At 38.2% G+C, this 14,795-nt stretch overlaps 1 protein-coding gene across 1 annotated transcript in view; it reads left to right on the top strand.

Moving 5' to 3' along the window:
* The window catches only part of PGR (progesterone receptor), a 71,333-nt gene that overhangs the window by 42,702 nt on the left and 13,836 nt on the right, over window positions 1-14,795 (top strand). Inside the window, exon 3 of the mRNA XM_014544574.1 lies at window positions 1,929-2,234. Coding sequence (XP_014400060.1) covers window positions 1,929-2,234 — 306 coding nt within the window. The remainder of the gene's footprint in view (window positions 1-1,928; window positions 2,235-14,795) is intronic.

Genomic DNA, 14,795 nt, shown 5'->3' with positions numbered 1-14,795 from the left:
GTTATTAACACTGTTTCAACACTGTCGAGGCACAATGATATAAATAAAAAATTCCCAGCATATAATAAATACTCCATAAATGTGACTTTAATTGTGTATTTTTCTAATTTTGTCTAGACATTTATTAGATATAATTAATCGTTTATAGTAGAGGACCTGGACAAAGTAAAAATAGTTATTTAAACTTTTTATTTGCCTTGATCTAACAGCTTTTATTTCTCTTAAAATTCCCATACTTTTCAAATGTTACTTCCCTTCCCTCTAGTGATTCATTCCTTCCCCCAGAGAGCCCAACTGACCTCTGTGAACCGTCTGAATCGTTTTCATTTATTGACACTGGCATCTGCTCTCCTGTCACCTACGGTTATGATTCCATTTAGTTGTATCTTCCTTGATTTCTGGCTCAAATCCTTGGGAACTTTATAGCAAGCGTTATCCTTTTCTTTATGGAGACTCCTGAACTCAGAAATCACAAAGGCAAATAGATGCTTAGAGAGACTAGGCAGGTAACATCATCGAGTAGAGTAGCAAGACTGAAGAAAACTGACCAATGGCCTACTTACTACCAGTTTGTGGTAGGAACTAAGGCATATTGGAGTGTCCATGTGCCATTCAAAAGCAGCAGCTGCAGTTCAGCACTAACAGATTATTGTCATCGAACCAATTCAGAGATGTTTTCATAACTTTGAAAAACATTGTATGAGCCAAGCAAAATATACCTCTGGGCCAGATCAGGCATTAGAACCATCAGATTGCAACCTCTGTTTAGATCGTTGCAAACAGTCATCAAGCCTCTCTTATCCTTTTTTTCCTGGATAACAAGCACAGCTACTTCATACGGTTAAGCAGCCTATACCTGGCATAGAGCAGGTGGGGGTTGAAATCCAGCCTGTCCCCTGATCACCAGAACTTTCTCTAATTCATTTCATCTCAAGGCATCTGTGGACTAGCATCAGCCCAGCTGAACATCCTGGTCCCCTTCAACCACTTTTCATGACACAAATTTTCCACTCATCTCACCATCGGACCTTTTTTTCTTCCTAACACATCACAATTCATCAAAGTAGAATTTCCAAAAATTGTCTAGAAATACGAATGTGGCCTGATCAGCATGGGGTTGAGACTTTCTCTTCCCTAATTTAGAAAAGAGATGATTAATTTGGGGTTCTTAGATCTCACAGTAATCTCTATATTGGCTTCAAGGCATTTAGAGGAATCTATAAACCCACTTAAGATTGTATACAAGATTTTGTGAGGTTTGCATATGTATATGCATATTTTTTGTTGTTGTTAATCCTCACCCGAGGATATTTCTTCCATTGATGTTTTAGAGAGAGTGGAAGGGAGGGAGGAAGAGGGAGAGACAGAGAGAGAGAGAAATATAGATGTTAGAGAGACACATCAATTGGTTGCCTCCCACACATCCCCCGGGGCCTGGAAATGAACTCACAATCCTGGTACGTGCCCTTAACCGGAATCAAATCCACGACACTCTAACCACTTAGCACCACAGGCCAGGCTTTGTATGCATATTTTTAAAAGAATAAAACCCAAAAGAATATTCAACATCTATGAAAGACTGTTTCAATTAGTCTGTAGCATTAGCTTTTGGGAGGCAGTCCTGTCAGAATATTGTCCAATATTGAATTTAGTCTCTGCTATAACCCATTTGTCTTTTTCATATATGTTACTGACTGCAAAACTCCGTAACTCCCTCCTGGATACTGCACTAACCCGATTAATGCTGGTATCACTGATTCTTTAATCTCAGTCTGAATAAGTACCAGTTTTACTTATTCAATTTTATATTATTAGAGTGGTGCTAAAACCTATAATGTTACGATTCTAAGACTTAAGAAAAATAATACTCTGCTGGAAGATTCAATTGATATGTTACTTACATTAACTTTTTTTTTTCTCCTCTGTAGGTCGAAAGTTTAAGAAGTTCAATAAAGTCAGAGTTATGAGGGCACTAGATGCTGTCACGCTCCCGCAGACGGTGGGCATTCCAAATGAAAGCCAAGCCCTAAGCCAGAGAATCAGTTTTTCGCCAAGTCAAGACTTACAGCTGGTCCCCTCGCTAATCAACCTGCTAATGAACATTGAACCAGACGTGGTCTATGCAGGACATGACAACTCCAAACCTGATACCTCCAGTGCTTTGCTGACGAGTCTTAATCAACTAGCCGAGAGACAACTTCTTTCAGTAGTCAAGTGGTCTAAAGCACTGCCAGGTAAAAATCATTTGCAAGTAGTAGCAAGTAACAAAAATGTTACTGTGTTTGTTGTACTAGTCCAGTTGATGGTGAACCTTTTGAGCTCGGCGTGTCAGCATTTTGAAAAACCCTAACTTAACTCTGGTGCCGTGTCACATATAGAAATTTTTTGATATTTGCAACCATAGTAAAACAAAGACTTATATTTTTGATATTTATTTTATATATTTAAATGCCATTTAACAAAGAAAAATCAACCAAAAAAATGAGTTCACGTGTCACCTCTGACACGCGTGTCATAGGTTCACCATCACTGTCTCTAGACTCTTAATAGGTTAAGAGAAAGATAGCATCTGAAAGATTTGGTGTCTAGACTAAATTAAACCTAATGTATTTTGTGAAGAAAATATTTTATACTTTATACTTGGTTCAGAATCTTATCTTATTTAATTTTGTTCTGTCCTTTGGCAATTAACTACTTCTGAAATACAAGGGGGGGGGGGCAGCGGGCAGAGAGCTACAGGAGGGCAGCAGCAAGGTGCATGGATTCATGCGCAGGGCTACTAGATGTTAAATAAAAGTCCGTGCAGTAAATTACCTATAATGTAAAAAGCAGGTTATAATATGTGTTTCAGCAGCTCAAAGTAGTTACGATCCTAGATTGTGTTCTATTTGTCTAGGACCCTACTATGTGCTATGGAGAAACAAAATATGTAGCTAACAGTCTTATTCTTATTAATGAGTCAATAATTATATATATCAAACAGTTAAAAAGCAGCATACATTTATGTTCAACATAGACATGATAGTAGTTCAAAGAAAGACACATTGACCATCTTCTTAAACATGTCTAGTTCATTCTAAACCCTAGTTTGATCAAGCTCAGTTGGTTGAAAATAAAACTAGATGAATCTACTATATAACACATCAAAATAGTATTCAGAGTACAGCAGGGTATCTACAGGCAACCGAGAAACAAAATTCCTAAACATAAATAAATAATTTTCACAGAGAGAAATGAATCTGCAAGTCACTATTTTCTCTGATTTATACCAAACCAAGGAGGTGACTATTTGAATTTAAATCATATCATCATGAAAGGATTTCAGTTATGTAAGCTATTTTTGCTCCCTCAGCACCACTTTACAGGAGCTAAGAGGTTGAAAGAATTACAAGGACACAGTTCTCCCTTGGCTAAATCTTAGACTGCAGAGCCAAGAGAATATGTGGGTAGCAATTGCTTTGTGGAGGTGTTAATCCCGTACTTAGAAATAGAACTATTTTTAAATTACATTCTCTTTACACCAATAATATCCTTATACTCCTTTAGGCTAATTTATTTTTCTGATACCTGATCAAGAATTAAACATATTATGTTATTTTACTCTCCAAGTAAATTCAAGAACCTTTAAAAAATATATTTTCTTCCCAATCTGCCTTAACCCTTTGAGTGCCAACCAATATCCTAGGAACTATGCTAAAATTGCCAAAGCATTTTTGCTGATTTTACAGCAGTCTAGGAAAAAAATTATGAATCGCAAGTAAATGAAGTTACATATTCAAAAACTTAAGGAAACCTTTACTACATTGGCATATTTAGCAATATCATCATCACTAATAAAAGCAGACTTAGAACTGGACGCCATTTCGAAGCTTTGATAGCGCTTCTGGCACTTTTGGCGAAAGACAGGAGGAGCCCGATTGCGCTCCCCGACACTCTATTAATATATCTAGTATTTCTCAGTCACTGGTCTACCTGAAAAGATTGAAATGCAAAAATGAATTGTTATTTAAAATTGAAGGTTACATGAAACTTAGAGAAAAACAGATCTGGTTGTTGAATATCTTTTAAAATTATATATGTTGAGAAAAGTTGATAAAATTTACTTCTAATGGAGATAAAGTAATTTTATAGAAAAATCAAAATGCCCGTGTTTTTATTAGCTTCAGTCTTGCTGAAAGGCCTTGGACATGTAATTTTTTTATTATTAGAAATATTCTAAATGTTTAAAACTTACAGGAAAGTAAGGGGGCTGAGGGCCGTTTTCAGGCTGGCGGGTGACTGAAGCTCCCAACTGCTCCTTTTTTTCTTTTTTCTTTTTCTATTCTGGGCCAGCTTTAGCTCTGAGGCCTCGGCTGCTGAAAGCAGGTTTCTGGCCTTTACCTTCTGTATTTGATGCAATGTTGCGGTCCGGCTGGCTGCAGCCCGGCTGACTGAAAGCCGGTTTCTAGGGTTTTGTTTAGCTTCTATATTTGCAACATAGTTGCTTAGAGTTGCAGCTGAGAGGCCGGCAACTCAGGTGGGGAACATTGGAGTCTGCAGTCACTGGAGCAAGCAAGCCTCCTTGTTTGCTTCAGTGCATGGCTGCTGGCCGCCATCTTGGCTGACAGTTAATTTGCATAAGGATATGCTGATTAGCCAATGGGAAGGGTAGTGGTCGTACGCTAATTACCATGTTTCTCTTTTATTAGTGTAGATTGTCACCTAAGTTGCTTCCATATCTTGGCTATTGTAAATAATGCTGCATTGAACACAGCATTGTGGAATTGTTGAGTCATATGGTAATTCAATTTATTAAATTTATTTCTAGGTATTTTATTCTTTATGATTCAATTATAAATAGAATTTTCTTAATTTCTTTTTCTGATATATCATTTTTACTGTGTAAAGACAAACAATTTCTGAATATTAATTTTGTATCCTGTATTTTACTGAATTTATTTATTAGTTGTAATAGTTTTTGTGGCATCTTTAGGGTTTTTTAATATAATATCATGTCACCTGCAAATAGTGACGGTCTTACCTCTTCTTTTTCAATCTGATGCCTTTTACTTCTTTTTCCTTTCTGATACTATGGCTAGTACACCAATATCACATTGATTACAAATAGTGAGAGTGGGCATAATTATCTAGTTTCTAATCTTAAAGAAAAAGCTTTTAGCTTTTCATTCTTGAGTATCATGTTAGCAGTGGATTTGTTATACATGACCTTTACTATATTGAGGTATATTTTCTTTATTCCCACTTTGCTGAGTGTTTTTTTCATAGAGTTGTATTTCATCAAATACATTTTCTGCATCTATTGATATGACCATATAATTTTAATCCTTTGTTTTGTTTGTGGTGTATTATGTTAATTGATTAGTGGATATTAAACCAACCTTACATCCTGGAATATATCCCACTTGATCATGATCTTGTTAATGCACTGCTACATTTTGTTTGCTAATATTCTGTTGAGGAATTTTGCATTTACGTTCATCAGGTATATATGTACACACATATATTTTGTAATGTCTTTATCTGGTTTTGGTGTCAAGGTAATGCAATGCTGGACTTATAAAATGAGTTTGAGAGCCTTCCCTCCTCTTCAATTTTTTTTGGAATAGTTCAAGAAGGTAGGTATTAATTATTCTTTTGAATCTTTGGTAGAATTCACCTGTGAAGCCATCTGGTCCAGGACTTTTGTTTGTTGGGAAGTTGGTTTGTTGTTGTTTTTTAATTACTGATTCAATTTCAGTACTAGTAATTGGTCTGTTCAGATTTTCTGTTTCTTCCTAATTCAGTCTGAAAGATTGTATCTTTCTAGGAATTATCCATTTCTTTCAGGTTGTCCAATTTGTTGGCATATAACATATCTCTTTTAATTTTTTCTTACAATCCTTACAGCGTTTTCTTATAATCCATTCTATTTATGTGGTGTCAGTCATCACTTCTCCTATATCTCTGATTTTATATATATTGGGCTCTATTTTTCTTGATGAGTTTGGCTAAAGGTTTACCATTTTTTTTTTTTAAGCTCTAAGTTGAATTGATCTTTTCTATTACTTTTTAGTCTAATTTCATTTATTTTTGCTCTAATCTTTATTAATTTTTTTCTTCTACTCACTTTAGGATTTGTTTGTTGTTATTTTTCTAGTTCCTTTGGGTGTAAAGTTAAATTATTTGAGATTTTTCTTGTTTCTTGAGGTAGGCCTCAATTGCTATGAATTTCCCTCTTAGATTGCTTTTGCTGTGTCCCATAGATTTTATTATTGTGTTTCTATTTTCATTCCTCTCAAGATCCTCTTTCATCTGTTCACTAACTAATTCATTGTTTAGGAGCATGTTGTTTAACCTCCATGTATGTGTGTGTGTGTTTTCTAGTTTTCTTCTTATAATTGATTTCTAGTTTCATACTATTGTGATCAGAGAAGATGCTTGATATGAGTTCAGTCTTTTTAAATTTATTGAGACTTGTTTTATGGTCTATCATGTGGTCTATTTTGGAAAATGTTCCATGTACACTTGAAAAGAATGTATATTCTGCTGTTCTGGGGTGGAATGTTCCATAGATGTCTATTAAGCCCATCTGATCTAATGTGTCTTATAAGAATACGTTTCTTTGTTGATTTCCTGTATGAATGATCTATCCATTGATGTAAGTGAAATGTTAAAGTACCCTACTATTATTGTATTAATGTTGATCTCTTTCTTTATGTCTGTTAATATTTTCTTTATGTATTTAGGTGGTCCTATGTTGAGTACATAGATGTTACAAGAATTATATCCTTTGTTGGGTTGATGTTTTTATCATTTTGTAATGACCTTTTTTGTCTCTTGTTACAGGCTTTGTTTTAAAGTCTATTTTGTCTAAGTATTGCTACCCAGCTTTTGTTTAGTTTTTATTTACATGAAAATCTTTTGATCTGAAGTGAGTCTCTTATAGGCAGCATATGGGGTGCTGTTTTTTTATATAGTAAGCCACCCTGTTTTTTTTATATAGTAAGCCACCCTATGTCATTTAATACATTTACATTTAAAATAATTACCTATAATAATAAAAACATAACATGCTAATTAGACTGGATGTCCTTCCAGACAAACCTGGGGCTGCAAGGGCTGAGCACCTTGCACAAATTTCGTGCATCGGGCCTCTAGATAGTTAATAAAAATACAGGTATGTAGTTATTGCCATTTTATTCATTGTGTTCTGGTTATTTTTGTGGTTCCTCTTGGTTCCATTCTTCTCATGCTCTCTTGTATTTTGATAACTTTCTGTAGTTTATGCTTGTATTTCTTTCTCTTTATGTTTTGTACATCTATTATAAGTTTTTTGGTTTATGGTTGGTATATGTGGTTATCAGGTGGGTATGTTTATGGCAGTCTATTTTAAGTTCATGATTGCTTAGTTTCCAATGCATTCTAAGATCCCTACATATTTTACTCACTCCCACAAGTATGTTTTTGTCATCATTTTTTTACCTCTTGTATGTGTGTATCCCTTCATTTATTATTGTATTTATACATGATTTTACTATTTTTGTCTTTTAAGCTTCACATTACCTTTATAATTAGTTGATCCACTACTTTCACTGTTTGCCTTTTTCAATGAGATTTTTGTTTTCCTATGCTTTTTTATTTTTAGTTTTGACCTTTTATTTGCTATTTGAAGTCTCTTTAACATTTCTTGTAATGCTGATTTCCTTGTGATATACTCCTTTACCTTTTTGCTTGTCTGGGAAACTACCTCTCCTTAAAGTCTAAATGATAGCCGTGTTGCATAGAGTATTCTTGGTTATAGATTTTTCTCACTCATGAATTTGGACATATAATGACAATCCCTTCTGACCTTCAAAGTTTCTGTTGAAAATCAGCTGCCAATAGTCTTATGGGAGCTCTCATGTATGTAACTAGCTGCTTTTCTCTTGCTCCTTTTACAGTTCTCTCTTTGTTTTTAACACTGCATTTTTGTTATAATGTGTCTTGGTATGGGCCTCTTTGGTTCATCTTGTTTGGGACTCTCTGCACTTCCTGGGTTTGTATGGCTATTTCCTTCACCAGGTTAGGAAATAGTCTCTGTTTCTTCAAATAGGTTCAGTACCTTTCTCTCTTCTCCTTCTGGGATCCCTATGATGTGAGTGTTGGTAACTTTATATCCTTTAATATCCTTAGAGGTCCCTTTAATATCCTTATTTTTCTTTTTGCTATTTTTAATTGGTGTACCCTACCTTTTCTTCTAGATTGCTGGTTTGATCTTCCATTTCATCTAATCTGATTTTGATTCCCCCTACTGTATCTTTAAATTTAGTTATTGTATTTTTCATTTCTGATTGGTTATTTTTTCTATTATTTTTCTCTTTATTGCAGTTCTGAGTTCATCTCTTTTCTTGAATACTTTGAGCATTTTTATTACCAATGTTTTGAACTCTTTACCTAGTATATTGCTCATCTCCATTTTGTTTTGTTCTTTTTGTGTAGCTTTGGCCTATTCTTTCATTTAGGACATGTTTGTCTCCTCATTTTGGCTGGTTCAGTGTAGTTATTTCTATGTATTAAGTGTGCTACATCTCCCAGGCTTAAAAGAATCGTCTTACATAGAAGGTGTCCTCTGGGTCCCAGTAGTAGTACAATGCCCCTGGTCACCTGAGCCAGATGCTCAAGGTGTGTTTCCTGTGTTTTATGTGCTCTCCTGTTACAATTGGGCTCCACTGCTGCCGGCACATCTGTGGGTGGGGTTGACCCTCAGGCCAAGTGTCTGTGAGGACTAGCTATGACTACATTGGATAAGCTATTGTGTGGAGGCTGACTCCAGGGAGTGAGAGTCACTTTAGCAGGGCTCTAGTGCCATCGATGCTGTTCAGGTTTTCAGTAGTGGAGCTGCTTGGGTGGGGCTCTGGTGCGGTCTGAAGCCAGCTGCTGGTTGTGTAGGGTCTGGAGGTCTGGAGTCTCTTACTGAGCTCCTGTGGGGGCCGAGATCAGCTGCTGCTTTTCCTGAATTTGGGGCTGTTTGGTAGGAGCTAGAACGTGATCTGCAGTTGGTCGGTGTTTGTGCCAGGCTTGGAGTGGCTTGAGAGAAACTATGATGTGAGCTGAGCCTGGCTGCTACTTGTTGGTAACTATAATGCAAGTTGAGATCAGCCACTGCTTATATGAGGTGTGTGTGCCTTTGGGAGCATCTGATGTGTTTTCTGAGGCTGGTTGACATTTTTGTGGGGTTTGTAGACCTTTGGGAGTGTCTGCAGCAAGAGCCTAGGCCAGGCACCACTCATGTGGAGGGTCTGGAGCCACTGCAAGAGGCTTTGACTGGGCAAGCAGGTTGACTAGGGCAGTGTCTCAGGGAGACACCAGACAGACCTGGGCTAATGGTGTGGGCTGGGCAAGTGGTGTTATGTTAATGGACAGTGACAAATTTGGCACGGGACTTCACAGGGCCTTCACAGGGCCTGGCGGGTGAGAGAGAGCTCAATAAAAGAACAATGGTGCCTGCCAGCACTTCCGTCTCCTGAGAGTTTTGATTCTGCCCTTCCAGCCCTCATCTTAAAAGTTAGTCAATTTCACATATGTAATAACTTAATCAATAAAAAATTTTTTAAAAAAGAGACCCCATACCCTTTAACTGTCATTACCAGTCCCCAACTGCTAAGCAACCATGAATCTACTTTCTTTCTCTATAGATTCTGGAGAGTTCATACAAATGGAATCAGGCAATACATGGTCTTTTTTGACTGACTTCTTTGACTTAGCATAATGTTTTCAAGGTTCATCCATGTTGTAATGTACCTTTTAAGGAAGAAAAAGATCTATATAATAAAAGCCTAATATGCTAAAAAAAAAAAAAAAAAAGTTAGTCAATTTAATTTCTTCTTGAACTGCTGCCCCTGCCGTGGAACTTGGAGAGAGTAACTAAGTGTGTGAACCCTTTAATAGCAGCATCTCAATCTCCTGCAGCCTTTTGTCTCTCTTGGGATAGAATCCCTGATGGTTTTCAAAGCGAGGTATTATAGAACTACTCTTCTTGACATAGAAAAACCCAGAATGGGGTTTGGGCTCCTTGTTCCTTAGGTGGACTTCCATAGCCAAGATATCCCTCCCATTTATTCATTGTCACACCATGGGTGTGGGATCTGTCTGGATCACATCTCCGCCCTCCTATCCATCTTGAAGTGGCTTTTTCTTTATATCCTTACTAAGGAATTCTGTTAAGCTAATCCTTGGGAGGTTCTCAATGACAGTTGTTCTATAATTTAGCTGTAGCTTTGATATGGTTGTGAGAAGTGGTGAGTTCAGAGTTTAACTACTCTGCCCTTTTGACTCTGAATCTCCATTCATTCACATGTTATTGCTCTATGAAAGGTAAGACTTTTGTTAAATGAAGTTTCCTAACACACCAGAATGTCAGTTTACTTATTTGAAGTACACAAAAAAAACACTGCTCGGAAAACATATTGTATATTCAGGTCATTCTTTCACAATAAGAAAATGTGTTTGGGAAGTCAGATTAAGATCAGATTTAAAATGATCATCATAACAAAGGTGACAGCATGCCTGAGGGCCTCAAGACACATATCTGAGGTGCATGAGCGGATTCTTGTTGCCAGGTTGACTTCCTCTTTTATTTTGCTTTCTTTTTTTTTTTTTTTTTGTCTAGCTCTTCTATTTTCTTGGGCCTGTTATAATAATTGCAGTTTATCTAACATCTTTTTCATAATAGTTCAGAGATATCTTTTTTTTCTATTATTAAACAACAACAACAACAAAACAAAAAAAAACTGTTCACAGCTGAAAGCATTCCTAAAAGAAACGGTTTATGTAGCCAAAGTTAGCTAGAAAAGGACTGGGCCTGGGGCATGAAGTCTAAACCACCAGTGGCAGGGCTAGATGGAGAAGACAGGTCCACCCTCCTAGAACACCCTCCTTTTATACATGACGTTTTCAGGAAGAAAGATGTAAGTTGTTTTTGAAAGACTTTACACTGACAACAGATAAGGGGGAGGGTGGGAAAATGTGAAGCGGGGGCAGTTCTAGGATAGGTGCACAGTCCATCAAGGAGGGCTATTCACTACTTTTGATTGGCTGTTGCAACAGTCCTGAAAGTTCATTGCATAAGCTCGATGAGGTAGTGTCTGGCTACTTCTTTTTAAATAGCCACCTGGAAGTTGATTCAAAGCTCCAACATAAATTCAGGAATGTGAGTAGTATGTTAGTTGGCCTACAGCTACTAATATGTTTATCATTCTTTCCTCTTTCTCTCACTCTCTGGCCCACTGTAATTTAATTTAGTACATCTCAGAATTTTTCTTTTGTCATTATTTAATGGATGCTTGAAAGATGCTTTTCCCTCATGATAGCACATTTACAAATGACCTGTGAGGATACACTGCATCTATATATGAATGATTTTTACATAGACTTTTTGCTGTAACTTCAATGGTGAAGCAACACAATATTTGCAAAATTTAAAAAATAAACAAGACATATTCTTTCTGTTTAGGAACTTTCAATCCAGTGGGATAGATAAGATACCCAAACAACTATAGGGAAAGTGAGATAGATACAGATATAAAGAAAATGGGACAGAAGAACATTTTTGGCTTCAGGAACGAGAGAAGGCTTGAGACAAGGTGTCAGTTAACTGCACCTTCAGTTAGAAATGAGACTTTGATAATTCATGATAAGAAGGGAAAGCATTCCAGATAGAAGGGATAGTGTGGCTGATGATATAATGAAAATAATAAATTAGGCCAGCATAAGAATGGTTTCTAATTTTTTCAAGTATGAGGGTTCATTAGTAGCATAAAATATATTATAACTTTTTAATAGCTGCTTATTGAGAAAATATATTTATGCAAATGGTTTCTCAAACACTGCTCCAATAAGTACTGGCTTCCTAAGGGTTTCATCACTCAAATATTAAAAACACCACTGAAAATAAATTTACATTGGGGAGAGTAGCAGAAAATAAATTAAGAGCCATAAGTTATGGGCTGATCAAGCAGAGTCTTACAAGTCAGGATAGGCTTTGGAAATCTATAATAATACAAGCGTAATATGCTAATTAGACCAGAAAGCCGAATGACCTTCCGGATGAAGCCATTGTGGTGGGGGCTGAGGCAGAGGCAGTTAGGGGTGATTAGGCAGGCAGGCAGAGTGGTCAGGTGCCATCAGGCAGGCAGGCGAGCAGTTAGGGATGATCAGGCAGGCAGGCGGGCAGTTAGGGGCATCAGGCAGACAGGCAGAGGTGCTTAGAGGCTATCAGGCAGGCAAGTGGTTAGGGACGATTAGGCAGGCAGGCAGAGGGGTAAAGGGCGATCAGGCAGGCAGGCAGGCAAGTGGTTAGGAGCCAGTGGTCCAGAATTGTGAGAGGGATGTCTGACTGCCAGTTTAGGCCTTCAGGATCAGGCCTAAACTGGCAGTCAGAGATCCCCTGAGGGATCCCGGATTGTGAGAGGGTGCAGGGCGGGCTGAGGGATCCTCCTTCCCCCCACCCCCATGCACGAATTTCGTGCACCAGACCTGTAGTTAAATTAATAAGTACTCATTCCCAAATCAGCTTCACCTTTAAATATTCCTAATCCTGTATATCAGGGGTGGGGAACATTGGCCTAAGGGCCATATAAAGGTCCTCAAAATCATTTGGTCTGGCCCTGCCAAGGCATTAGGGGTGAGTTGATTAAATGTTTGACCAAACATAGCAGGCTAATTTTTAAGTTGGTAATTTTGTATGGCCCATGAATGATGTTAATGACCCTTGGCAGAAAAAAGTTCCCCACCCCTGCTATATCAATCTATTATAGCAGAGGTGATGTGACAGAGAGGTTTTGGGGAAATATTTCCTTTTTATAATTTTATCTTGATTCTTCTTTTTATTTGGTGAAAAAAAATCTACTTAGGTCAATGCTTTGTCATTTTCAAACATTGCATTTTTGAATAAATACTTCTTGGTCTCAGCCAGACTTCTTGCAATCGTCAGTAGCAGAAGACTGAGTCACTTTCTGCCTCTGAAGTATGCCAAAATGGCTTCTGAGTCAGTGACAGCCGTTGCCTATGTGTGTAATAAAGGATTTTTTTCTTTATAAATAAATCAAATTACTTCCCAAAAAAAGGTGTTAGGAAAGAAATGAGATTAATCTACTAGGAGTAAAGTTAGGCTTTAATAATACTCTCAAAAATGATTTTTCTAACATCTTATTCCACTGAAATTATTTACCAAATCAAATAAATACTATCACTCATTACCATGTTTCTTTTTTTTAACTTCTTTATTGATTAAGGTATTACATATGTGTCCTTATCCCCCCCTTGCCACCTTCCCCCACCCCCTCCACTCATGCCCTCACCCCCCTGGTGTCTGTGTCCATTGGTTGGGCTTATATGCATGCATACAAGTCCTTTGGTTGATCTCGCCCCCTTACTCCCCCCCTCCCCTACCTTCCCTCTGAGGTTTGACTGTCTGATCGATGCTTCTCTGTCTCTGGATCTGTTTTTGCCTCTGAGGCCATTGACAAAACCATTTCTTGCTTAAACTCTTCCCTTGGCATTCATTGCTTCCCTCCCAGGTAGATAAGTTTCTCTCATGTACATATATTCTTTTGTAGATTTCCTTTGTAGATGTGTTCTTCTGCTCACGCCATAAATATTGCATTAGTTTCTCACTCTATACTGTCTGAATGAACTCATTCATAGCCTGTCTTCAGCAACCATTATATTCTGATGACTCCTGAATACATAGTATCAACCCAGACCCTCTACTGAACTTATTGGACCATGCATTTCAACTGCTTGTTATACATTCCCACCTGGATGAACTTCCTAGTCAGCATAAACCTATTCCATAAACCTAAAACCATTTTCTATGTTTTGAAATGGCACCTGGGATATACTCTTGGGTATAGTCCTCTGCTCACTTTTCTCCATCACTTCCTGTCCAATGAGTTATCAGATTCTGTTATCTCTACTTATTAAATACTAGAGGCCCGGTGCATGAAAATTCATGCTCTGGAGGGGGTTCCCTCAGCCAGGCCTTCCCCCTCTCACAGTCTGGGAGCCCTCAAGGGTGGGAGGCGACCTGGCAATCAGGGGAAGGCGATGCCCCATTACACCTCTGCTGCTGCCACTGCCAGCAGCGCAAGCCTCGGCCGGACCTGGTTACCTGCGCCTCGGGTGGCCCTGGGCAGCTGGGGGGCTGTATGCGTGGCAAGGTGGCCCGGCCATGCTGCATGCCTGCTGCCCCAGTGGGGCTGAGGGGACTGGGTGCTACCATCTTGTGGCTGTGGGCACCACCATCATTGAGGGTGTGGCAGTCAGTTAGCATATTCCCTCCTTATTGGCTGTGGGCGCTGCCATCTTTGCGACAGTGTGAGGGTCAATTAGCATATTCCCTCTTTATTAGATAGGATATGATTCATTATACATGCTCCACTGCTACTGCCCTGACTTAGTGTAGGTCCTCATAATTTTTTCCTAGATTTCTGCTGTACCTTCCCTTCCTCCTACACAGCCTATTATAACAGTTTCACACTTTCCCCAAATAACCCTCTATTCTGCCTCCAAAATCATCTTTCTAAAACAATTATAATGAATTATGTTATTCCCTTTCTTTTTCAGAACAAAGTCCAAAATTCTTCACCTTATCATCCAAGGCCCTTCTGTGATCTGGCTCCTGAATTTGCAATGTTATCTCCCACTCTTCCTCTTCAAACAGCTCTCAGATTCAATTCCCACAATGCTCTTTGCTCAGTTTCCTGCTTTCTTTTGCCCATATTTTTCTCCCTACCTGGAGGCCCTTCTCTTCTACATCTTCCACTGGCTGGTCCCTA

This window comes from Myotis brandtii, unplaced genomic scaffold (genome assembly GCF_000412655.1).
Source record: "Myotis brandtii unplaced genomic scaffold, ASM41265v1 scaffold37, whole genome shotgun sequence".
Taxonomy (NCBI): domain Eukaryota; kingdom Metazoa; phylum Chordata; class Mammalia; order Chiroptera; family Vespertilionidae; genus Myotis; species Myotis brandtii.
This window is presented reverse-complemented; position numbering and strand designations above follow the sequence as displayed.